This window comes from Peromyscus eremicus, chromosome 8b (genome assembly GCF_949786415.1).
Source record: "Peromyscus eremicus chromosome 8b, PerEre_H2_v1, whole genome shotgun sequence".
NCBI classification, from domain to species: domain Eukaryota; kingdom Metazoa; phylum Chordata; class Mammalia; order Rodentia; family Cricetidae; genus Peromyscus; species Peromyscus eremicus.
In genome coordinates this window covers 49,452,086-49,479,446 of record NC_081424.1, presented here as the reverse complement: position 1 = coordinate 49,479,446, position 27,361 = coordinate 49,452,086, and the positions used below count along the sequence as shown (strand labels likewise).

At 41.2% G+C, this 27,361-nt stretch overlaps 1 protein-coding gene across 1 annotated transcript in view; it reads left to right on the top strand.

The window, feature by feature from the left end:
• Positions 1-27,361, top strand: part of Syne1 (spectrin repeat containing nuclear envelope protein 1) — a 462,188-nt gene that overhangs the window by 66,720 nt on the left and 368,107 nt on the right. Inside the window, exons 2-4 of the mRNA XM_059272792.1 lie at positions 5,250-5,311; positions 19,175-19,270; positions 25,785-25,868. Coding sequence (XP_059128775.1) covers positions 5,250-5,311; positions 19,175-19,270; positions 25,785-25,868 — 242 coding nt within the window. The remainder of the gene's footprint in view (positions 1-5,249; positions 5,312-19,174; positions 19,271-25,784; positions 25,869-27,361) is intronic.

Genomic DNA, 27,361 nt, shown 5'->3' with positions numbered 1-27,361 from the left:
ACACCCTTCAGATCTAAAAGATGTGGATCCTAATCTAAGGCAAGGCTCTTCTGAATTTAATATTCTTTTTATGAGGCATGACAATTTTCAACCCAAGATATGTCTGTTTGCTTACACAATACTTTCTCTTTTGGGGGCTCTCAACATTAAAGATGGCAGTGATTAAAAATGAATCCCCTTAAGAATTTACTATTTAGCTTTTTTATCATTTTTATAATTCTGGATACAATTTATGATGTCTATTACACTTATGCATATATTAAGTTCCTTATGTCTCAGAAATATGTTCTTGAAGAATTTGTTCAACATGTTGGAGTTATAATAAATATGCAAATGTGTATAAAATATACACGATTAGAATGTAATGGCAGTCTGTACACTCCTTTCTGATCCCGAGAGGCTGCTTGGAATTCCTGTGCTTGGCATGACCATTCCACTACACCGCCATTTTGTCCCAAGTGGAAGCTAAGCCTTTCTTTGCAAGTCTGTCTACTTTTTTTTTTTTGGCACTGGGGGCAGTGTGGTGCTAGAGATGGAAGCCAGGGCATGTTGAGCAAGCAGGAGCTACACCCCCAGCTCATTCATTTATTTAAGCGACTTCTTTGCAGTGGTGGGTTACACAAGGGTGAATCAGTCCGACTTAACCTAGAGGTGGAAAGGCACTGGTGAGTTTGAGGAGAGTGATATTGGTATAGGAGAAATAGGAAGTTCAAACACAAATTATTTACAGATTTACTGTGGAAGCGTGGAGGGACAAAGACTCCAGGATGGCCTCCAAGCAATGAGCTGAATAACAGGGAATCTTCTGCTTCCCTGAAAGGAACGTGGATTCACTCAGGAGGAAGAACATGCAGTTTTTGTCTTTCTCAGTTTGGGTCACCTTGCTTAACATCAGAGTTTCCAGATCCATTCATCTCACTACAAATTGATTTTATTTTTCTTCATAGATGAGTAGTGTTTCATTGTGTATATGTAAATGTGGATCATAGCCTAGAATGTGCATGTGTATGTGTGGTGATGTACTATGTCCCCCAATATGCTGTGTCTCCCCAATGAAATTTATCTGAGGATCAGAGGAAAAAGCCAGACACTATAGTAAACACAGAAGTCAGGCAATGGTAGCACAGGCCTTTAATCCTCTCATTTGGGAGTCTGTCTGGATCTCTGTGAGTTCAAGGCCACACTGGGAACAGAGCCAGGCATGGTGATACACGCCTTTAATCCCAGCACTAACCATAGAGGTCTGGAGGTCTGTACAGACAGACAGGAAGTGACAGAGCTGGGCAGGAAGAGGAAGTGATGTAGCTGGGCTGAGAGAGCAAAGGAGGGAGCAGAACAGAAAGGCATATAGGCGTGGGTAGACATGAAGTAGCTCACTTTGGAGACTGAGGTGAGATTAGCTTGTGGCTTTTGCTATTCTTCTGATCTCTCTCAGGCTTTAATCCCAATTTCTGGCTCTGAGTTTTTTTTTATTTTATAAGACTGTTTAACAATTTGTCTACGTGTGTGTGTGTGTGTGTGTGTGTGTGTGTGTGTGTGTGTGTGTGTGAAGTCTAAAAGTCTACAAAGGAGCCTGAGAGAGGGAAGTATTGGATGAGATGGAAGACTAGAGAGTAGGCAAAAAAGCACATGGGACATGAAAGTGGAAGAGTCTGTGGTGGGGGAGGCTGGGGGTGGCCACGGGGGAGGTAGCAAGGGATAGACAGAGCGAGAAAGGAGAACAACAATAATACTTTGTTCCAAAACGTTCTGATGGTGTCTAGTGCATTAAAAGTAAGTTTAAAAAGTAAAAACACAAAAATACTATGATGAAGAAACAACCAACAATGTTGAAAAAAACAGGAAATAAAGCTGACATCAAATGGACAGTTTGCTCTCTGTGATTCTTGAAAGTAGGGTGCTGAATTTAGTTATGAGCTACAGATCCAGTTCACTGTGTTCAGAACACGAAAATACAGAGAAACATATGAAAAAAGACCTATTTGTGAGGTCGCATGCATGCATAGTGACACTTGAGGCTACATCATATGGTTCTGAAGTACAGAAGACAAAAGGATGTCACTCATATCACTCCTACTCAGTGCATTTAAACAGTGACATGTGCATAAAGGAACCTTACTGGCTGTCACAGGGTGATTCCTTGTCGATAGCAGTATAGGAACATCTTAAACTTAGGCTTTGGATGGGTTTGAGTTTCACTGCAGGACGATATTTCTTCTGCAATTTAAGCCATTTAGATTGTTACTGTGAGATTCAATTGCCAAGTCTGTAAGTGAATTATTTCACTTTTACATTTAAAAATGAGAATTTGATAAAAGGGGAAGGTTTAAAATATTTTTTCTTTTAGGAAAACAGTAATACAATTAGAAATTATTTACTTAGAACTATGCTGGTGATGTGTGATATATATCAGTGTGGACTTTGTATGACTTTGGGTGGATTTTGGTGTCTCAGTAAAGTCTATCTTTGTATGCATAAGATAAAAGGAAGCTTGCAGATAATTTGGTACTTAGGTGTATACCAGGCTCACAAGAAAATCTGTGCCAAAAGAAAACCTTTTAGGTGAAGTCAAAATGCAGACCCAGTGACTTAGCTTCCAATGAGATTGATGCAACCTAGTACGGCAGCTCCAGTGGGCATCCCTCAATTTATGAGATGCTATGCAAACATTATGCTTACTTCTTTTTGCATTTTAAAGCAATGTCATCATGGTTTATAAAATACTATACAGTCCCAGCTAAATGAAAAATGTCACACATGTTCTCACTGTATCTGTAGTCGTAGATTTAGAAATGGAGTTTATAGATTATGAAACTCTGAATTTTATCAAGCTTACACGTTAAGATGACTTTGCTGCAATGTGTATTTATTTATAGAGTCCAAAGGTTGAAGGTCAGACTAAAGCCTACTCAACCATGAATTTATGTATTTTTCAGGTGTTCACATTGGGTAAGATTAATAGTCTAGTTTCACATTATCCTTGAGTATGGTGCTGCAGGATCTGACCTCTTTTCTGGATTCTAAAACAAGGTTCTGCTGTTGGGTGACTTTGGTCAAAAGATTTTGCCTTGCATGCATCAGTTTTCTTTTCTTCAAACTGAAAACTATGATTAGTTTTGGTTACGTGTTGGCTGTAGGAACTGAGTGAGTTGGGGGTGAGGAGGTGACTCAGAGCTCTTCCTGTGTAAAAGAGATAAAGTGAGTTCTAATCCCCAGCACCCATATAAAAGCCAGACATGGCCATGGGCCCCTGTAACCCAGTATTGGGACACTGAAAGTGGAATCTCTAGAGTTTGCTACCAGCCAGCCTAGCTGAAATGGCGATCTTGTCTCAGAAAATTAGATGGGGAGTGAAAGGGGAGGCCATGACATCATTCTCTGCCGTTCGAATGCACACATGTAACCCCCCCACATGCACGTATACCACAGAATATACCAAATACACACACGTTTAATGAGTGAATACATTCATTTAGTATATATTAGGTATGACAACTATATAATTAATTAAAATAAATCATTAATTAAAATATATCAGTGTCTGATACATAGGAATTTTGCCTACTATAATAATGGTTATATAATGAACTTCAAAGTTAAAACAAAAACCAGTTGGAAAATACATAATGGCATTCTGCAAATGTTGTGGATAAATCCAAACTTTCTCCAAGTTAAAAGGCTTCATTACCTATTTCTGGGTTCGTTTGCCCATTTCCTCTTGATCATCATGCTTGATGAAGTTTGGGTTCTAGCGCACAGTCCGACATTCTGAGCCGTTCTGAGGTAAAGCCAAGCAAGGTCAGAGGCAGAGTTAGAGCTCTGAGCATCTGTCCTTTCAGCAGAGGTGCTAAGATTGTGTCTGTCTATCTGCACCCTGTGTAGTATTTTACAAAGGTGGCGCTGGTGGGTGGATTGGACACAATGAGCTCCGAACCATGCTTTCTAGGGAGCTAAGCTGCTCCCTCTCTGGTCGTCATCCCAAACCTCTAATTAGTACCTTCCCCAATGCTGGTCCTTTCCTCCTTTGCTGGTTTTTCATTGCATCACAAGTCACCACACACCTGGCAGTGGAAAACCACGCACATTTATTATCTCCACAGTTTTGTGGGCCAGGAGTCTGTGAACCGCTCCCCGGCATTGGCTCCAGATTGCCCAGACTACAAGGTGTCTGCTGGAGGCATTCTTATTTGGAGGCCCTTCCAGAAGTCCTATTCATTCCCATAGTGTGGAAGCCTGGGGGTCCAGATTCTCACTGGTTGTTGGCTCCATTCCTAAAGGGGGTGGGCTGCAGGTTCCTGCCATCACCCTGCTCTACTGAGAGTTCACAGCATGACTGTGGGTCTCCAAATCTTCAGGAAAACCTCTCACTCCCATCAGTAACTTAAAGTAACATCATGGGGTTGGTATGCCACCACTCTATTATACTTTGTGAGCTAGACACAAGTCACAGGCTCTACCTACACTGGAGTGTGAGTGGCAGGGAAGAGAGTCATGCGTGCCACTCTATCTGAATGCTTTATTGGGTGACTCCATGCATCGGCCTTCCTTGCCCATCTCCATCTCTGTCTTCTCAAAGAGTCTTATTCACATCTATCTGTCCTTTCCCTTCTTACCTAGCATTGACTGTATCCTTTAGTGAAGAAATTGGTACTCAGTTGATCTCAGTGAACTTTTGTTTCTAACAGACTTGTTGAGGGTAATTCATTGGTAAGTTTTTAGTGAATGAAGCTAAACATAGGGCTAGCCTATCACATACCTAAGGTATTTGCTAATAATTTTTAAGATTACAATTTTAGTAATTATTTGAGAATGTCATACAATGTGTTTTTGTTATATTCACCTTTTTTAAGCCTTCCCAGATTCAGCCCCATCTCCCTAAGTCCAATTGGTATTGCTTAAATACTCTTATGGGAGTGGGCCTGCCCTGGAGCAAAACCAACCTAGCTGGGGATTTTGCCCTTAAAGACAAATGCCAATAGCTCTTCAGCTAGGGCATGGGACTTCGTGGCCACTGCTTCCATGCCAAGCTGGAATTTTGTCTGGCTTGAGCTTTCTAACAACTTTGAAAGGATGGGTCTAGTTATTTATATATGTAGAGTTGTGTTGAACCTTCAAGACAATAATTAGTAAGTTGAGTTAGAAGATAAAATAACTTTATGACCTCTTTTAGAGGTGTGTAACCAAACATCTGGTGATACAACTTTGTAACCTGTCCTACTATCTAACCAAAAATATCCTTTGCCTTCTAGATGAACAAGAGATTGTACAGAAGCGCACCTTCACAAAATGGATCAATTCCCACCTGGCCAAGGTAAAGAAAACCTCCCAGAGGTAGAGGTTCATACTATTGGCACTAACAGTAATATGGAGCCTCGAGTTAATGAGCTCACAGAGAGCACATTATAAAGGAGGGCTGCTGTCACCACTACTGATCCCTGATGTTGGTGGTATTATGGGCTGGTTAACTGCTCCCTAAGGATGGGTTTGGTTAACCACCCCTGGTGGAAATGAGTTGACAGCTGGTCAAGGGATACTATTTTACATAATTTTATGAACCTTGAGAAAATAATCCACTCAGTTACAGCTTCTACGGTTGTGTATGTGTTATGTCGGAAGGAAGATTCGTGCTGGATTTTGTTTGGTTGTGTTGATTCCAGTTAGTACAGAAAGGAGCAATGTACAGTCTGCCCTGTGCAGGAAGCTTTATCTGAGCAGGTCCTGACTCTGTTTCTCCTGGGGGCTTCGGTGAAAATGTAACCTAGATAGTAGGACAGTAGAAACACTGAAATCACCCAAGTATCTACATGAGGTTGTTAGGTGACCATGTGTCTACATGTGGCATTGTCATTGAATATAAATGCTAACAGAAAATGACTTTTGACCTTAGCAGTTCACTGTAAAATTATTCCCCTATGCTGCTGATTGATAAAAAGAGCAAGCAAAATGAGAGACTTCATATTTAAAATAAAATAGCCTCCTTTGACAGGACAGTTGTCTGAATTCTGTGGAGGGTGGTACTTGGAGTACATAAAGCAACTCCTGGGAGATGTCTCCTGTAGTTTAAATCTTAAATATTCCTCAAAGGTCCAGTGGCTTCTGCAATGAGTGTTACTGTCTCACAGTCTCAGGATCAATCTGCCAGAAGATTCGGTTCTTTTCATGAAGGGCTTCCTGGCTTGCTGTCTGATGCCTTCTTCTGGTGTGCTCACATGAATGTAAGAGAGTGAGCGCTGGTCTCTCTTCTTCCTGCAAGGACCTATCAGTCTCACCATGGAGACCCACCTGTGACTCTGCCCAAGCCTCTTTGCTGTGTAGAGGCTTTGCCTCTAAACACCATCACACTTGGGTTGAGGGTTTCAACATCTGGATTTAGAAGGTGTTCAAACATCTAGCCTATGATAGGCCCCAAGTTTAGTTTGACATCTTTAGACTTGAAGCAAGTGAACATTCCTCTCACATTCCTAATATACACTGGGAACTCAGCCTGGGGACAGTCTTCCTGTCATGGCTGACATTTCTCTATGTAGTAATCCCTAGTATAGATAGCTTTGTGCATTGGGATTGCTAAGGATAATCTGATAAGCAAACAATTTGAAAAAAAGCTAAAGCGTATTGCATTCCTTCGATACATGCCCCGCGCCCCTCCTGCTGTATACACGTCCTGTAATTTTCTGTTGGCATCTATCAATGAAAGTAAGAAAAATGACCAATGCCTCAAAATTGTTGAATCTTTTTTTCTTTCTGATAATTTAAAGGTTAGTTTTAATTTTCCATGATAGGCCAGATCATTTCATCTCTGTGAACATGAAAGGAGAAAAATGTTGTTATCCCAGAAAAAAATGAACTTATTTCTGGAATACAGCTATAAATGTACAGGATTTTGACAGTCTAAAGGCTTAGGTACAACAACCATGGGAAATGTTGTAGATTTAAAGTATAATGGTAAACCTAAATTCTGTGATAATATCTTGCTATCTTTAGTGTTTTAACAAACTAAAATTATTTCAAAAAGACTTTAGAGAATAATTTAAGGCCCTTATTATTTTAAAGAATGTATCTATTTTCTCAAAATCATCTTAGGAAATTGACTATATTCAAAATCATCTAGGTATACAGAGAGAGATACAGAGTTAAATTACAAAAACGTTGGTATCTCTGCCCTGTCTGGGGTCATCCAGTTTTGGGTCCATGGGACATATTCAGAGATACTCATAGAGGTTAATTTGGTGAGGTGTGTGTGTGTGTGTGTGTGTGTGTGTGTGTGTGTGTGTGTGTGTTTGTGCATGCACACATGCATGCTCAGCTGGAGGCCAGAAGCTGATGTGGGCCTCTTCAATCACTCTTCCTATTATTTTTTGAGACGGGATCTCTCACTGAATCTAGAATTCACTGATTCGGACAACTTGAAAGATCTGTTTTATTTTATTTTTGAATGGCCTTTGAACTCCAGGGCCTCCCCCCGCCACCGCCCCGTCTCTGTTTAAAGGTGCACTCTACTGTGTCTGGATTTTTATGTGCCTGCTAGGGACCAAACTCAGGTCCTCATACCCTTGAGGCGAGCACTTTACATGCTGAGTCCTTCTGTCCTAGAGTTTTTAGTGGGAATATTTCATTTGTGTTTTTCTGACTCCTCTCCTCAGTTGCAGCTCTATAAATGATGTATAATTAAATAATCAACCCTTTTATTGATGGCAGGCATTCCATTCTGCTGTGACAATTTTTTATAGATATTATGACAGCAGTTATGAAGAGATGGCATGTAGATAAGTGTACAATATGGCTTCTGAAAATACACTTTTATTAACCCATATATCTTAGTGAAGCAGAGGAGAAACCTAAGAATATTCTGTGTATGATTTTATGCCATTTTAGTACATAGCTATAAAGTTTTTAAATTTGTGTGCATAATTATACATTTCTTGTGTTTGTTTTGGGCTCTCTGTGTCTGCAATTTTCTGAATCGCTGAAAATCACAAATGGTCAATATCATGCAATATAGTCCTAGATAAAACAGTGGGTGGTTTCATGAAGCTGATCATTTCTTTCTGAGATGAGACTTCTCTTTTAGGTGAGAAAACTATAATTCTCTTTTTATTGATAAGAAATCTGTAGCATTCTATTCTTTAACTCTACTAATTAGAGGAAGTGGAAGTTTTCATCACCATTACATTGGTAGTCGTTTCCAGGGATAGTTGTTCGAGGCCAGGTTCTGGATTTGTACTTAGCCTGTTAGCATGTGGTAATTACATTGTGGTAATGCTGTGTGCTGAGCACTCGTGTACTGACTACGGAATCTCAGCCCGTCTATATTTTATCTTATTTAATTCTCGCAGCAACCAAGTGTGTTATTTCCACTCATTTATAGGGCAAGTACTTGGAGCTTAGAGTTAATTAATAAGCCTGGCACTTCAGCACATGACAAGCTGGGGTTTGATCCCATAACTCCTAAAGGTGGGTGTTGGAGGTCAGGTTAGCTGTCGTAATGAAATACGCTAGGCAGTACAGCTTGGGCAGCAGTTACCACCCAGTTCTAAATGCCAAGAAGCCCGAGGTCAAGGTGCTGGGGTACTTAGTCTCCCTGGCTTACGGGGCTGCTGCTCTTTCTGTCTTCATTTGGCAGAGAATGAACTCTCTCCTTCCTGTTCTAAGGATGCTCATCAGTCTCCTCCAAGGGCTTCTACCTTAATGATCTTACCTTAGTTATCTCCCGGAACCCCACCCCTCACTTCCACACTAAAGGGTCAGCCTGTAGCAGGTAAACTGGGGCCAGGTACAGACATTTAGTCTTTAATAAGCAGTGACCACTGTGCTGTACTTTAATTTTGGACTTTATTTAGTTATTCTCTCATCAGGAATGTTAGGCATTTATTAAGGCTAAGAACTATGGCTGCAGTGATGTAGACCTGGTAACAGGGTAGACAGATAACTACAGCCAAAAGGACAGGGCCTGGGGTCATGTGAGGGAAGTCAGTGGAGTACATGCTACCCAATATGAAGACCTGAGTTCAAACACCCACCCAGAGCCCATGTAAAAAGCTGGTTACAATAAATGTCTGTAACTTCAGCATTGTGGGGTCAGAGACAGGTGGATCCCTAGAGCTCACTGACCAGCCGGTCGACCTGAATCACCGAGCTTCAAGTTTACCAAGAGACCTGTCCCTAAAATAAGAAAGCTGGAAAGTGAGCAAGAGACTGACATCAACCTCTGACTCCACAGATGTGTACACACACACCTGCATGAACCTGTGCACACATGCAAGCTGAGACCACACACACACACACACACACACACACACACACACACACACACACATTGGTTCACAGAGCAAATGGGGAATGTATTATGTTACATTCTGGGAGCCAGAAGGCCACCTTTACCTTGAGACTCTGGGAAGAATCATCCTCACCTCATGTCTAACTTTTGATGGTAACTTTCTGGGTTTGCAATGCTGTAGCCTGTACCTCTGTGTGGATCACAGCCTATGCTCCCAAGTCCCTCTTCTTATAAAGATATTGGACAAACTGGGTTAAGATCCATGCTAATGACTCAATTTTGACTTGATGAACTCTGTAAAGACCCTATTTCCAAATACAGCAGCATTCTAAAAGTAACGGGAGTTCAGGTTCCAACATGCATTGTGGGAACAGCAACACTGTGTAGAAGACATCTATTAAGATAACATTTTGTTTTTATGCCAAATTTTATTTGGTTATGACTTGAAAAGGACCAGTTAGGATTTCTAGGTTAAAGATCTATGGATCTATGCTGATTAAACTAAGTGACATATTCACTTTAGTGGCTGATTTCATTTTCCCAATTATCTTTCCACCAACAGCATATTACATGAAAACACCTTCTTAGTAGAGTTTTGCTCTCATCCCTTTCCTTGCACACACTCTGGTGGGCCTATTAGTGAGCCAATACAAGAAGATGATAGAGCAAAGGGGTCAAAATAGTGCCCAGATCCACCCAATTCTTCACTTGTTTTCTTAAAGCTATAGTACCCGTGTGAGGTCATAAATATGTTAAATAGTTTGCTTTTCATACTTTTCCAGTGTATACACAAATCAAAACATCACCTCATATGCTGTAAACATATTCAATTTTTAGCTGTTAATTATACCTTAATAACTCTAGGGGACCTGAATCGAAAAATAGTAATTTCCAAATATGCAATTAAATGGTTACAAAAGAAACTCATTTCAAAATGCATCACATTCATTAGCTTGAGAACGGTTAGAGTATGGATAATGTGAGTTCTGAGCTCACAAGGTTTATGGAGATTAATAAATATTTCGATAAAGGTTGTCACAGCTTCTTCCTTAAAACCACATCATAGTCACATATTGACACATATTTTGGAATGTTGTTTGACAGCCTAAGTGATACTCTAGGGACTGAAAATGAAGCCATGAACAAAACAGAAAAATAATTTCCGTCGGCAGTGTAGGTAGCTAGAGGTGACTGGATTCTGGATGAATTTTGACAATAAAGCCAATGTGATTTGAGGATGGATCAGCAACCGAGTGTAAGCAATAGGAAGGTGTCAAATACAGCTCCATGGAGACTGTGTAGAGGAAGTAAATGAGGGTGTGTGCTGGCTCTGTGCTACATGGTAGAAAACATTTTGTTGTACAAAAAAAAAAAATTCATTACTAGCAGAGCTTTCTCTGGCACTCTTGAAGCTGGGCCAGCCGAAGGGGGATAGTGCCTTTGGGACCTTTATTTGATGTTGAATTAAATAATCAAGGAAGTGGAAATGGTTATGGTCACCATGAGAGGAAATGAAATAGAATGGAAGTGTCTCCCCACCTCTGCCAAAGACTGGTGGAAAATAATACCAAGCACTTCCATAAAAACACCAAATGAGAAATAGATGCATACAAAATATTTGAATTACCTTGTTTGTGGAGCTACTGGGGGATGTCTTTTATTTTGTGAATGACATGGCAATTTTAGTTAGATCTTGCCTGTGGGGATCATCCTGGTCTTGATCAATCTGGTCCAAGACTAGCTTGGTACTTTGATGCATTTTTAGGTAGTAGGCTCTTGGCCAACCTTTCCAGAGGTAACTCACCCGGACACCTGCTGGTCAACCTCTTCCCTTTCCGTTCTTCTCTCTTTTCCTGTTGTTTTATGTGTTATCTCCACCCTATAGATAACCATCAGGGAATGAGAGCTCCCTGTGCTGGCTCTAGCATGGAAAAACCTATCCTCTATACTCTTCCTTAGCCTATATTCTTACCCGTGCCATATATAAGTCAGATGGAGTAGTTTGTCCTTTTCTGCAAATGAGGGGCCAACTTATGCACAGAGGGCTCAGGGGTACATAGACTAGAGGCATCCTTTTCCTCAGCACCTTCCAACACCTTGAACAGAAGGTGATACTGTGAATATAACTGGCCATGATCTATATCATGCATTAGCAACCCTTAGTTCTGTTTACGGTGTGTGTCCCACCTAAAGAAAGTGGCCATCTGTGACATGGGCTCCCCCTTAGACGTTTTCTACTCCAGCTTTACTGACATCACTAAATAGCTAACAATCACTAGTAATAACCATGGATATGTGTTCATCATCTTAAAGTGGCGTGCCATAGCATTTTGTGGCATAAAATATTTGGTCAACTTTTTCCCCCGGGGATAGCAAAACCCTTAGTAGATGGCCAAACACAATGATAGTAAGTGGGCACCTTGGTTGATCCTGGAAGGTGACAGGAATCATTTTTTTTCTCTTTACTTTGCAAAAGACTAAATCCTTAATGCTGCAAATCTACTTTTATAACTGTGTAACACTGAGTGGCTCGTTCCCTAAAACATTGGCAATAGAATATCACACTCTGCAGCAATTCTGTTGCTGGGTTTGTATCTAAAGAGCTGAGAACAGAATGGTCAAGACATATCAGTACCCCCAGTTCTCGTGGCAGCCATTTGCAACTGTGGCTAGAAGGCTGAAACAACACCATTTCCACCGACAGAGGAATAGATTTACAGAATATGTTGTGTACCACAATGGAATCTTACTCAGTGGAAGCAGAGAGGATTCTACTACATGCCACAGAGTGGAGGAACCTCAAGGACATTGTGCTAAGCGAAATAAGCCAGTCACCAAATGACAAATACTTCACCACTCTGCTTTTATGGGGTATCAAGAGTAGTCAAAACTACTGAAAAGGAACAGGAGGTGGTTTTTAGGTTATGAGTACATTAGCGTAGTTAAATGTTTAATAATCGAACTAGTATAAAAAGACAGCCTAGCCCTTCCGATCACATACAGTCCCAACTCACAGAAGTCACTTACTCAAATTTCATCATCCAGTGGGAGGGAGAAATGTCAGGAACATGAATGATCACGTCCAGAACAACAACGCTTCAAGGCTAACTGAGAGTTAGACAGAGAGGCATGCTTTAGCAAGTGAACAAAATTCATGTTTGAAGATTTGCCCAAAAGGGGATGTTACTGAAGGGATTCCAGATATCTCAAGCTAAGAAGGAAATGCTGACTGGGCAGGAAAAGGTTAACCCAGCACTCTGCAGGCTTGCTTTGCCCCCAGCCCTTGGGGAGAGAGGGAAGGGGAAGGCTTGTCCTTAGGAAACAGTCCTGGTGGCTTCTGGGAGACAGCATGCCAAGGCCTTGTACTGCATACTACTTACAACAAATATCATTTCTGCGTCAGTGCTCCAGCCATGCTGTTCTCTGACCAAGTCGTTGATTATAGACAGCACTGTTTAGATAAGCACCATTTTTCCCCTTGAAATTGAGGTGAGAAGGAATGGTAGATTCTGCGTATGTACAGTCAGTCATGGGGCCACACAGACTCCCATTAAAGACCCTGGACACTTGGGTGGCTTTTCCAGGCTGTCAATACTCACATAGGTTGTCACAGACCATTGTTAAATAATGACGTGCATGCGCATGCCCACAAGACTCCACTTAGGAAGACACAGTGACTCACTTTGGAAGCCTGTAACTTCCCTTGCACCTCACTCCAGGTGCCTCTCCCCTGCAATGGCTTCATTTCACATTCTTTTCATTGAAATAAAGTTGAAATGCGTGGAACAGCTTCCCAATGTTCAATGAGCCCCAAATCCTGAGAATAGCCTTGAGGACTCAGCACACTGATTTACCCACTATGGAGAAGGGCACAGGGTAGAGTAGCTTTACAACCTCCGCAACACGAGTCAGATGTTGCATCTGTATGTCACTACCGTGAGCCACTTTGGCCTCAGCCATCATCTGTACTAAAGGGGAGAAAATGTGAAGGGTTCAGGATGGACTATGGCACAAATGTGGTTGTCAGGGGTCATACTGTGAGCCAGACTGACTTGTACCTATGCCAGTACGGTAAATACACATCATGTTCCTCTTGCTACAGTCCAGTCTTTCTCAAATCCACACAGGGCACTGGGTTTAGTTAATAAAGTCATTGTTTCTAGCGAGTTAGTTGGTTCTTCAGCTCATCAGTCAATATTTTTTTTCGTGATAATAAATAAGTCATCTTTATAGGCTCATGTATTCTGAAAAATGAATGTGAATACCTTCCCCTTTATCCTAAGCTTGCTGCCTAACAAGGTGGCTTTCAGGACAGCAAACCTGGGCTCTGGTCCCGGTGGCTCGGCATATGTGATCTTGGCCAGTGACTCGGTCTTGCTGAGATTCAGATTCCTTGTTTGTAAATATAAAACATAATAAGTGCACAGTCCATATCAGAGTTCTAAGCATATTTGGATACGCAACAGTAGTCCATTCATTCTCCCTTCTCCATTCTACTCAACTTTCTTCCTTATTCAAAGATCCAGCAGGTTTAGGTGCATAATCGTCTAACTTGTAGATGCTCAGCACTGGGTATCATATATGCACTCTCCATGACTATTTTGTAATATTTTCTTTATGCACCAACATTTTTCATTTATGAGAGTTCTTTAAATTTTCATGACAGGGAAATGGTTATTTCTGATATGTTTTTTCTTCAACTGTTCTCTTATTCCCCACTCCCCCTCATAAAGGAATTTCTTCTCAGGACATAAAATTTAATATAAAATAGCAAATATGGCCATTCTATTGTGAAAAACATTACAAAGCAAATGATAGATAAGAACTCAATATGTGCTGGTGCCTACAGACTAGTAAAGAAATACAAGTTACACACACACACACACCATAGCCATACACACACAAACTGAACACACACTCCCACACTCACACTAGAAATACACCACTTCCCCTGGCACACACACTTGTCTAAATAAAGACAACTATTTTTAAAAGGAAGAAGACATTTGATCTTCTTTCAGTCCTAAAAGGAAGGCAGTGGTCCTTGTTACAAAGCATCTCTACTGTGGTGAAAATAAAGGCAGACAGGAGGTAGATGGAACCACACCCTGGCTCACCCCTTTGAGTGAATGTACAATGTAGGGACTCACCAGGTAATGCCAGCTCCTTAGCCACAGAGATCCGTGCATGTTGTCTGAGTTTCTAGAAATATTAGAGGGCGGTGACCCTTTTTGAGCCACATCATAGGACATAGGCCTTATCTGATGAAGCTTCTAGAAAGACTAGCGTAAAAGTAAAGCCCTTCACTTTTGGTGCAAGAAGAGGCTCATGTTTAACCACCTAAGATTTGGCAGGAAAATGTTCTGTTTCCACTAAATATGGATTGCTAAGACCAAAGGGGACTGTGATGAGTAAGATTTCTAAGTATTCTTTAAAAAAAAAAAAAGATAACAGCATAACTGTGGTCATGATTCTATCAGCTCTTGAAAAGGAGCAGGAACAAAATCATGGTCTTTACTTTCTGTTACATCAGGCTCCAATCAATTATCCTCCTTTCTATCTGCTTTTTGGCTTCCAACCCTGTGATCCAAGTCTGCCCAAAGAAGTCATGTTGGCACTATATCTGTACATGTAACCACAGAGATACTTCAGCTAAAAGATTTCAAATCTGACTGTCTTCTGAAAAATAAATGTGCGGTGGTCATCAAAGTTACCATGGGCTGTGCAGAAATGATGCTTTGTAGCTAGAGTTTTTCTGGTCCTGCCTGGCCCACAGTCAGGACAAATCTCTCTAACCTGCCAGTCCTGCAGCCGCTCAGACCCAACCGAGTAAACACACAGAGACTCATATTGCTTACAAACTATATGGCCGTGGCAGGCTTCTTGCTAACTGTTTTTATATCTTAAATTAATCCATTTCTATAAATCTATACCTTGCCACATGGCTCATGGCTTACCAGCATCTTCACATGCTGCTAGTCATGGCAGCGGCTGGCAGTGTCTCCCTTCCTCAGCCTTCCGCTTCCCAGAACTCTCTTCTCTGCTTGTCCCACCTATACTTCCTGCCTGGCCACTGGCCAATCAGTGTTTTATTTATACAGAACAATATCCACAGCAATGCTTGGTACAAAATGGGGTTTCTTTTTAATTCTGGAGTGATTTTTGATAAATCAACGTATTTTATTGATTTCATACAATGCTTACCCTCATTCACTGAGTCATCCAAGCAGGCAGCCAGAAGCACATATAAAGTGTCTGCTGTGTTTTCGACAGTACTTAAGGGAGTTCACTCCTGACAGGAAGGAAGGATTAAAGAGTCAAATGTATGCAGACCATTTTGTAAAGACCAAGACACCCAATTGAGTTTGACCACAGCTAAGAAGAAAAGGAGAGAAGAAAGAGGAAGATGGGGAAAAGGAAAGTGAGGGGAATGGAAAGGAAACAGGAAGAGAAGGAAAGGTGAGTAAAGAAGGAAGTAGAGAGAAAAGAGAGTAGGTGGGAAGGTTGTGAACCAGGCTGGCAGATCTTAGAGGATTTGGAGGAATGGGTCAAGAGGAGAATGGTATCAGTAACACCAGGCAGAGGCCAGTGGGCTCAGGACCTGTCCAGAAATCACTATTGATTATTCTGAAAACCAGTTCCAGAAGCACCATGGAGCACTGTCCAACAAAGATGGAGAGAGATGTGTGTGTTTAGTGCCAAATTGTGTGTCCACACATGTTATCATCTATGCATGTTTTCACCTATGCATGTTACCAACCATGCATGTTATCACCCGTGCAGGTTACTACCTAGACATGTTATCACTCATGCATGTTATCACTATGTGTGCTATCATCTATACATGTTATCATCCATGCATAGTATCACCTCATGCAATACCATAGCTTTGGTGCCAAAGTTCTTGTAATGTTTATTATTTGTGGCAATTTGCAGTTTCCTTTAGTTTTCTTTATGTATCCAAGTAAAACTTCATTTGTATTTTCTCACTAAATTTATCATAAATTTATGAACTTTTCTTTGTTGTTTTTCTTTATTTAAGTTATTAAGATACAAGTTGGTGCTTTGAGGGATACCTGCATTCTATTTATAATGGTGATAAATGGGTAATACAATAATTTGCTTGATACCACATTGTTTTATTGTAATGGCTTTTTTCTTCTAAATAATTTGACTTACATGCTTGGAATATAAAGTCAATATTAAATTTTTGCTATATAATTAAGAAGCAGCGTGAATGGTGGGATCCGACAAGGAATGATTGGAAACTCAAGTGCTGTTATTTTTGAACATGGATTTCGCAGCATGAGGACAAAATGTGTTCAGCTGTTCATTTCAAAAAGAAAGAGAAATACATTTAAAATTAGAACTATAGCATTCAGCCTCCATAATTCATGCAGTCAGTGAGAAAAATATAAATGCTTCATGTCAGCGGGTGGAGGAGAAAATGGACCTCAGTAGAACATTGTGCGTCTCAGTATCTCTACATAGAACACATTTTTTTAAAAGAGAAAAACAGTTAACAGTGAACCATTAGGCCTTAACGAAGTTCAGTAGGAGTCAGGAAAGCATGGAGCTTGAACTCTGACAAATGGCCAAAGTGTTGTTTCTGGGACTCAACTATGAGCACATTCCTCTCTCTGAGCCATCAACATTAAATCATTACATCTTTACCTACTGCTCACTCTCCCAAGCTCTCTGATGAACTCCAGGCTACTCAGAAATTTCAACAACACTCATTTATGTTCATGATAACATTAGAGATGTTGGTGACTTGAACTGGTCTTTTTCTTTTGCATACAGGAGTGATGAGGGGTTCAGTGATCTTGTGTACCACTGTGCTTAGAGCCCCCTAATTCTGGATCCTCTAAGAGGAGGTGTGCTGGGTGTACTACTTTGTGAATCATAACCCAGCTTGCCTGCACACTTCAGGAACACCCGTGTGTTCCCATAGCCTTGGGGGGAAATGTTTTCCAGAGGCTGAAGCTCCTTGAGTCCCATGAGGTGCCTTGTTCAGGGTGAAGTGACGTTGTTTCCCTTTGGTCTGGAGCAACCCCTGCTGTTTTATGGGGTTCTGCTATAAACTGCTTCTTTTTAGTTGATAGTGTCCTCTTTCCCCCCTTATCTGACACCAGATCACCCTCTGTTCAAAACTCTCTTTCTCAAAAGGATCTGGCATGAAGCCTACGCATTAAATATAATGAGTTTTTAACTTTTTTAACTTATTGAAAATACATTTTTCCATACAAAATATTTCTGATTACAGTTTCCCCTTCCCCAAGTCCTCCTAGATTCCCTATGCTTCCCCACTTATCCAAATCCACACCCTTTCTTTCTCCTTAGATACAGATAGATAATTAATAATAATAATAATAATAATAAATTAACCAAAAAAAAAAAAAAAAACCAAATAGACCTAGAATGGGACGAAACAAACAGGGAAAGAGAGAGCCACAGAAAGGGCACAAGAAACACATACAGATGCCGAGACACACAAATTTGCACACACAGAAAACACATAAAACAAAATTGCAAATGTTAGTAGACAAGCAAAAGATCTGTAAGTGGGGAGGGGGAGTAAAAAAAAAAGCACTGTGATACAAAAACCCTCCACAAGCCGGGCGGTGGTGGCGCACACCTTTAATCTCAGCACTTGGGAGGCAGAGCCAGGCGGATCTCTGTGAGTTCGAGGCCAGCCTGGGCTACCAAGTGAGTTCCAGGAAAGGCACAAAGCTACACAGAGAAACCCTGTCTTGAAAAACCAAAAAAAAACCAAAAAAAACAAAACAACAACAACAACAAAAAACAAACCCTCCACAAACACCCTGAGTGTGTTTTGTGTTGGCCATTCCCAGTGAGATTCCATTGGAGGAAACTAATTTTTCTATGTGAGCAGTTATCAATTACAGATAGCTTCTGGGATAGAGATGCAGACTTGTGTCTCCTTCCCCTTAGGACCTCATCTGTCTCAACCTGTGCATGCCCTGGGTGTGCTGCCAAACACTCCATGGGTACAGATGTTCATCAGTCCTGTTGTGTCTAGAAGGCCTTGTTTTCTTGATGTCTTCCATCCCCATTGGCTCTTACAACCTTTCTGCCTCCCCCCGCTTCAGAGTTCCCTGAGTCCCAAGGTGGAGGATGTGATGGAAATATCCTGTTTAGGTCTGAGTGCTCGAAGATCTCTCACTCTCTGTACATTGTCCAGTTGTGGGTCTCTGTATTTATTCCCACCTGCTGCAGGAAGAAGCTTCTCGGATGATAAATGGCAGGGCAAGACACTGATCTATGAGTATAACAGAATGTCACTAGGAATCATTTTATTGCTACATTCTTAGCAGAACAGTAGTATTTTGCCTTCCCAAAGGTCCATGACCTATCTTGTTGCAGGTTCTTGGCTACCTGGTCAGTGTCAGGCATGGGTTCCCTCTCATGGAGTGAGCCTTCATTCCCGTCAGGGGTTGGTTACACCCACAGCTATTGTGCCGCTATTATACTAGCGGATCTTGCAGGCAGATCTTAGGGTTTGTAGCTGGGTTGGTGTTTACCTTTCTCCTCTGCCAGCATGCAGACTACCTTCTAGTGCCATGAACACTAGTCAGTAGGGGTGAAGGCTCTATGAGGGCACCAGCTTGACTTCTCTGTGTTCAGAAATAGGATATAATGAGTTTTTTAGCTATCCAGTTTTATTTACACTAGTCTAATTTTCTTGTTGAAGCTTTCAACATGTAACTGGTAATTACATAAAAAGATAATCAAGGAGTCTGGAGTATAGCTTAGTGGTAGAGCATATGCCTAGCATAAAAGTGCCTTGGTTTAACTTGTAACACAAATAACTAATAGATGGATGGATGATAAGGGATGTATGAATTTCACTCCACTGAGTGGCATTTTGTCTTACAGAGGAAGCCCCCCATGGTGGTGGACGACCTTTTTGAAGACATGAAAGATGGTGTCAAGCTACTTGCCCTGCTGGAGGTCCTGTCTGGGCAGAAACTGGTAAGAATCTTTTCTGACTGTACCTGCTCAGTCATGTCCATCTGGAATGACAGAATTGTGGGCCAAGAGGATACTACCCATAGGAGAAACTTCTTCCTTAGTAATTATTAATATCCCAGAAATACTGGCCATTCCCCCACTTAGGGAATTAAGGGTATTTTAGCCTCTTGTTCTTGTGAACAGAAAGCACTATTACTGAAGTGGTGGTAATATGTAAGAGAGAAGACATCATCAGTGCCCTGACAGGGTGGACAATGCATCTGGAAGGTATCTGAGACGATCATCTTGGTTACACATTACAAACTAAAAACTATTTTAAGTGTTTGTCCTCCTTTGCTTTCTATGGCTATGATAAAGCTCTGATCAAAACCACTTAGGGAAGGAAAGAGTTAATTTGATCTTAAAACTCTCAGGTCATAGTCCATCACTGAAGGGAAGTCAGGGTAGAAGCGTAGAGCAGGAACTTGGAGGCAGGAATGGAAGCAAAGGCCATGGAGGGATGTTGCTTATTGGCTTGCTCTCCACAGCTTGCTCAGCTTGCTTTCTGATACAACCCAGGGTCACCTGACAGTGGTCTGAGTCTTCCCATATCAATTATTAATCAAGAAAATGTCCTACAGACTTGCCTCCAGGCCAATCTGATGGAGGTTCCCTCTTCACAGATGACTCCAGCTTGTGTCAAACTGACAAGACACTAACCATGACAGTATCTGTTTCCTATTTGAAAGAACTGTGGGTTTGCCTCTTAGTATTTATATAGCTGTCTGTTGGAAATTAAGTCTGAAAGCAATGTGGCACTTGCCATGTTCTTGATGACATCCTCTATCATCAATCATTTGTAACAAGAACAGAATGCTCGGAACAGCATTTTTATATCCCATAGACCCAACACAGTGCAAACAACATTGGCAGTGAGCAGTGGATTATATTTCCATTATATCATTGAAGACTAAAATACATATAAAATATGTATTTTTTGATATCAGAGTATAACAACAAGCAGCTTGCAGACATACTTAAGTACATACATTATAAGTAAGTACTTGCTATAATTCGGAAACAAGGTTCAGGAAATAATTTCAAAATGACCTGTCATACCCAAGATATGAAGTCCAGAACTGACAGTATTTCCTTTTCTTTTGTTAGGATCTTTTTGGTAAAATCTTGTGCTTGTGAGATAAAATAAATGTCAGTAAATGTAGCTTCTTGGATGGAGGGGGTGCAATCAGGCCTCAGTGCCTTGAGCAGACTGACTTTTAGCTCATGCTCAAGGGGTCCTCAGGCTCAGAGTCTAGGAGTAGCTGAGATTATAACATGGATATCTGCCACTGCTCTTGCTAATGCTGTCTATCTGGTAGAGAAGTGTGCTGATGCAGGGCCTTTTTTTTCTGATAAGTTGACAACTCTCTCACAGATAAGGCAGGGAACACCAAAGTTCTTGGGATCTGCCACACTTCAGATGAAGGTCATCCTTTGTAGAGGCAAAACACAAGCTCCACGCTTGACACCTAAAGAGGAGGAGTGGGCAGGAGCCATCACCTAGGTGTTTGGGCCATTCCATCTCCTCCAAAGGAGGGGGACTCCAAATCTCCCTGAATCTTTCTCTGCTTAGGTTAGTGTAAAGTCTTGTGTGAAGGGGCTCTGCTTTTGTGTGGGCTCCAGAGTTCGTTCTAGAAAAACGAAAATGGAACAACCAGTAAGATAAACAGGGATGGGAAGTGTACAGCAGCAGCAGAGCCCTGACCCTGGGTTCTGCCTCCTCTAGGACAGGCTAGACTGCATCTAGAATAAGCAGTGTCGTGTTCCTTCCAGTGACCCCTGGGCTTGGGGTCCCTCAACTTTACCTCTTGGATCTTTACAGTCATTGCCACAGAGATTATCAAGTTTTTACTTTTTCCCCTGAACGTAGTACATTGTGAGAGTTTGTTAGAAAATACAAGCTGGTGAGAATTCTGTGCAAATCACTCTGGTTGTATTCATGGGGCATCAGATGCTTGTGGACAGGTGTTCATCATCTTGGCTCACCTTTGATTTCTGCTTTGGGTGATGGGAAATATCTATGTGCATACTGCAACAATACCGCTCTGGATTACTGCCTCAGGCTTGATCAGATCCACAAAAGTGATTTGTCGGTCTGAAATATAAGAGAATGTAAGTCGCAGGAAAAAAAAATGCTTAAGATTTTTGTGTAGTGAAGATTGGAACCCAGGAATAGTTGCTTGATCCTTAAAGTTTTCAGAAGTACATTTCTGAGACATGCACAGAGACCTCAGAAGCATCCTCAGTAAAGTCCCCAGTGAGACCTAGCTCCGGTTGTCCTCAATAGAAAGTTCTCTCTCCTCCTTTTCGGTCTCATCGCAAGTCATCTTTCTTCTTAGCTACCTGAGCATGCCCCTTCAATTAACCGCAGGCACCCACATGCTTGTCTGTGCTGCCCTGTGGACCGAGCCCATCAGACCACACGTGGACAGCCAGTTCAGAGCATATAGGCACAGAAACTGGAGAAGTACTAGCATGGGAAAATGTCAGACTGAAAGCACATCCCCTCGATTTCCCAATCCAAATCCTCCTGAATTTACCTCAAGATTGAAGGAGTCTTCATATGAGTGTTGAAAGAGTAGCCTTGTTCTTCTAAGTGTCAAATATAACTCTGCCATTGTATTTAACCAATCACCTACCAAGTGTTTAATGGGCACTTAAATTCTGGGTTAAATTATTCTAGAAAAGGAGTAGTGAACTTTTGATAAAACATTCCTTTGTTCAAATGTCCTATTTATCCGTGTATAGTTAGAATGACAGGATCATAAAGATAACAAAATTTTTTAATAGCTTCAGTTGGCAGAGAGGGAAGCTAGGATGTAAGAGCATCTTCTAAGCTGACCTTTTTATTATTTATTGACATTAAGCCCTTTAAGATTCTCAACCACATAAACTGAAGTTACTTTGAGATTATAAATGCGTGATTTCAGTTTCCCACATGTGGGTGCTGTGGTCCAGGATCCCGTGGAGATGAAGAACACGGCGCAAAGGAATGAAGGCCCTAGGCATTTTCTCAGAGGCTTTCAAAGCAAGACTGTGAACAAAGCATTGTCCTTAGGAGTGTCGGCACAGTGGGGAATTGTATAATTATCCCAGGGTGGGGGCAGCTCTGTAGCGGGCACTGCCCTGAGCATCACAGAAGTGCAGCCCAGGCCTCTGGCTCTGATAAGCATTCAGGAAATGTGGCCAAATGGCTCAGCATCCTCTGTACTGCCAGCATCTCAGGGTGAGGTCTCCATACTCTAGTCCCCTTTCATGGCCTGCTGTGGCTCCCGTGGCTTTGACTTTATTTAAGAAAATTTTAAATATGTTAAATTATTCTTGTATTCCCCTGCTTAGTTGAGTGTCAACTGTGAGACCTTTAAAGAATGTGAGCTGAGCGTTTGCCATGTGGGAAATAAAAACAAAACAAAACGCAAAACAATGGGGACACCATGGATACATATCAACAACTGAGGAGAAGACTCTTCAAATCTGTTTAGTTGACCTGGAATCGTGCTTTCTGGAAGACTCTTTAGCACTTTGCATTAAGGGGAGCCTGATAATCCACTCAGACATGACCAGTAGATACTTGGGAAAGCCTGAGCACCAACAGCCCCTCAGGTTCATCCCAGGACTGTTCGTCACCGAGCAGACCTCGGTCCTGCTGTGGGCATTGCCTACTGACAAGCTAACATTTCTCCCATCTGCAGTCTGAATGTGATACTACTTTATGCCTCTGGAGAAACACAGATGAATGAAGTATGGCTGACATCCCCAAAGAGCTTACAGCCTAGTAGTGAGAATAGCTGCTAGCTAGGATCCATTATTGTGTGAAAATCAGATGTAAATATGAGTCAAGATAACACAAGAGATGCTCATCTCTTCTTCACTGAGTCGGTGTACCTCTGAAGAGGAAAGGCAGGAAATGTTTGCTGATTAGACATCAGATAATGCAAGGATACCATATTTATGGATAGATTTAGAATGTGTGGTATTGATATGGGCTATTTATACTGATAAATTTAATAGAGTTGAGAAATAGAAAACATAATGGACCTTTATAATATAATTTAAGGGTCCATGTCAGATACAGGAGAAAGCAGGCATTATTCAATAAATAGAATGGAGAAACACTTAAATTTAAAAAAAGGTGAAATTGTTCTTTAGATCCTAAACATGTGCACAGTTCATATCTGTGTGCTTTCAGGGCCTAATGACGAAAGGTCTTGTCACACTTAGAGAAGACAGGTGATCATCTTTTAGAAAGTAGAGTTTTAAAAATAATACATGGCCAAAAGTTCTGGATGTGAAAAATTTCTTCATTTAACTCGATTAAAATGAAATTAAGAACATATAAATAAAAACAAAATAAAATGACAAGAAAAGAAGTCACTCACCCAAGACAGACACAGTTTACACTGGGAGAGGCTTAGATGAGGATTGTAGCGAAGATATATGAAGTTAGTTTACTAAACAATAAGGAAGCAATGACTCAAAGGAAACCTTGGACCAGAGAGGTGGAAAAAAATTTGACAAAAGAAATCCACAGGTCGCAGGGAGAGATGTTTGTGCCAACGCTGGCTGGTGGGGATATGCAGATGAGCACTGGAGTGGGAACAGAACATACGCTGAATGAAAAAAAATGGAAAGACCATCTGTCAACTCAAGTGCTGAAGGGGACTTAGACTGGCGAAATTATCTTTGCCGTTCTTGCAAAAGCGAGCCTAGCACTACCCTCTGGGAAAGTGTGGCATTACACATTGAACTGTGTCTTGCCCCTGACTCAGCAATTCTAGGGGAAGTACCCCCAAGAGAAAGTGTGCTTACATAAAAGCTGAGAAACAGGAGATTTTTTAGCCAGCGGTGTCCTGGAAAATGATCCAGCTTCTATCAGGAGAGTGTAGACAAGACCCATGTACACATGGCTGGCTATGAAGGAAGGCCCTGAAAGGAAACAGTTCAGGTAAATAGTGTCAACAAAATGGTGTGAAGAGCCTCAAGGGACTAGTGTAGAGATTCTCTTTAAATAAAGACAACAGCTCAAATCATTTTAGTGGTTTTCTTTTTCTTAAGATATGGTCTGTCTTTAGCCTAGGCTGGCCTTGAATTCACGGCAACCTTTCTATATTAACCAACTGGGAGCTAGGATGACAGATGTTGAGTTGTTTTAGGACTGCATAGAAATAAATTGAATCCATGAAGAAAGGAGTGTTGGGCTGGGTTTAAAAATGGTTGCCAAGGGTGTGGGAAGACAGGAAGTATGAATGGATATGGGTGGGATGAAAGAACAAAGTGTTGGAACTTATGAGTCCTGGCTCTCTTAGTTGGTGGGCTCACAGATGCCTTTGTCATGGTTAAAGCCTAGTTAATTAAATAAGCTGAACCAGCGTTCTGTGCACAGAGCAGTAGTGAAACAATACATATATGTATTGATATAAGTCCTTAGGAAAGAACGACACCAAAAATAACAGAAAAATATCTTCTATTTAAATATTTTAAAAAATCATGATCTAAAATTATCACCTAGTAAAACCATAAAGCATGATTTGATTTCCTGGCATATTATTTAGAACTCTAGGCTCACAGAGAAAAGGCCACATGGCCAGACGAGAACCTTGGCTAGAATGACTTCCCCACATTAACGCTGGTGGTCCCAGCCCACAAAAAGAGGCTCACAGCATTTACCTCACTGAAATTACTTTGGATCTTCATGCTACATGTGACAGACAACATGCATAATAAATTTCATCACATAAACATAGACGTGTGGAACAGACACTTGCAAATGAAAAGAAGATAAACATTTTAATTCTCATATTCCAAGTTTTCCTCTTGGTTCATTTGCTTCAAACTTTTTGGTCGTTCAGATCAAGAAAGATCACTAGCAATTGTCAATATCCTTGCATGTCCTCATAGCTAAAGCAAAGGGGGATGAGTGACCAAAAGTGCTTTTCATGCAAATATTTCCTGCTGTGCACGAGTGACTGTCTCAACAGACAGTATGGGAATGGGTTGTACTTTAATCCTTGGAAATCAGCCAGGAAAACACACTACAGCTCTTCTGAGATTGAACCTCTCTCTATTGAGAAGTGTGTGTCTCCCAAGTGCTGCTGAGATAACATGCCTTTACACATTTGCTCACCTCACTGACATGGAGTCATGGTGGTTGCTCTTCAAGTTTCTTCAATACATATTTTAAACATTTGAGTGGAATTTGAGACCTTTTAATGAGCATACTGTAGTGACATTTGCTCCACCCATGACCTTGGGCTATAGGGCCCTAAGGAGATGGTGATTCTTGACGTTGTACCTGACCTCTTATAAGGAAAGGGGGAAGGGTCACATGCTCCTTCTCCCGGCTGCCCTCTCCCTTTTATTTATTTATTTAATTTTTGTCCTGGCGTGATCAGACTCCCGACAACCTGGGAATTGAACCTGGTTCCTCTGGAATATCAGCGTATTAGTTGTCATGGCCATTCCTTTCTTTCCCCAGCCCTGTGAACAAGGACGCCGAGTAAAGCGCATCCATGCTGTGGCTAACATCGGCACGGCCCTCAAGTTCCTTGAAGGAAGGAAGGTAAGAAACAAAATGAGAACACTGCAAGAAAAAATCTTGAGTTCACTGGCGTTCACGCTACTGTCTGTGGGGCTATAACTACATGCTGTCTGTACAGACATGCAGTGGTGGAGTAAAATAATTTAGATTTATAGAAAAGTTGCAAAAAGGAGACTTCACAGCTGCACTTCACTCAACTCCCTCCATGTTAAGAACATCTATAATGATGGAACTGTTATCAAAAAAAAGAAAATTTAAACCAGCTTGACATCATTAACTAAAGCATCAACAGTCGACTATGCACCATTGTCCCAGGATTCAATCCAACACCATCAATCACATCTCATTGTCTCCCATTCTACAGCAAGGCTCCACGCATGCCTAGCCTTTTGTGACCTTTGACACTTTTAATCCTGCTAGTTAGCTATTTTTAGAAACTTTCAATTTGGGCTTATGTGGTATGTTCTTGTTCGATTGTGGTTCCACATTGTTGGCAAGAATCCCAAGGAAGCAATGTTACATTATTTCTGTATATCATACAGATGGATCTAGGCTTCTCCTCTTTTAATCCTGATGATGTGAACACCCGTCACTTGATTAGGTGGTCTCCTAGTCTGTTTGCTGTGGCTATCACAAAATACTTAAGAATGGATGACTTGTAAAGACTAGAACATCACTTTCTCACAGTTCTGGAAGCTAGAGGATCCAAGAGCTTAGTGAAGGAATCTGCCTTCTAGCTGTATCACAATGCGATGCTGGATATCCCATAGTGAGATGGAGCAACCGCGTGTCAGCCCAGGTCCCTTTTTCTTCCTGCCATGGGAAGCTCCACCATAATGCCCTCCTCTGACCCTAGTGACCCACCAGAGTCTAATTCAATAAATACTATTGACATGAATTTAATGGTTGTGTTTTCACATATAAAGTCAGTGACACATTCAAATCCCAGTGCATCTGGATGTTTTCATATGGTGATGTTGCTATTTTCCACTTACAGTGGAGAAAAAACTTAAGGGAGATAATTAAGACCATGCTATTATTTAGTTCTCAAAACTTAAGGCTCATTGCCTTCAAATGTTTATGGCTCCACTTGCCCACTGGTGACCATACGATCTTCTCATTGCTTGTACATACTGAAACTATACTGAAAAGAAATGAACTCTATATTTAACTACTTATTTCTCTTGGTATTCACTCTACATACCTGTTTTATTTTCTAGTTATATTTTATTCTTGTTGCTATGCTGTATTGTTTTGATGTTCTAGCTTTGGCTGTTGAGAGTCCGTCAGTTGGTATCTGCATCCTGTAGACCTGGCCTTGTCTCTTTTGTACCATACGGCCACATATGCTCAGGCTTAGCTCCTATTTTCTCTTCCACGGGTCTGAAATTGACCACTTCTCCGATGGAGGTTTTCTTCTTTTTGTTTGTGAATGGTATCTGTGAGCCAGATCTGTGAACTGGATATGTGTGTGTACCTGGGATGTGATTACAGTTAGACTCTTGGGAAACGGG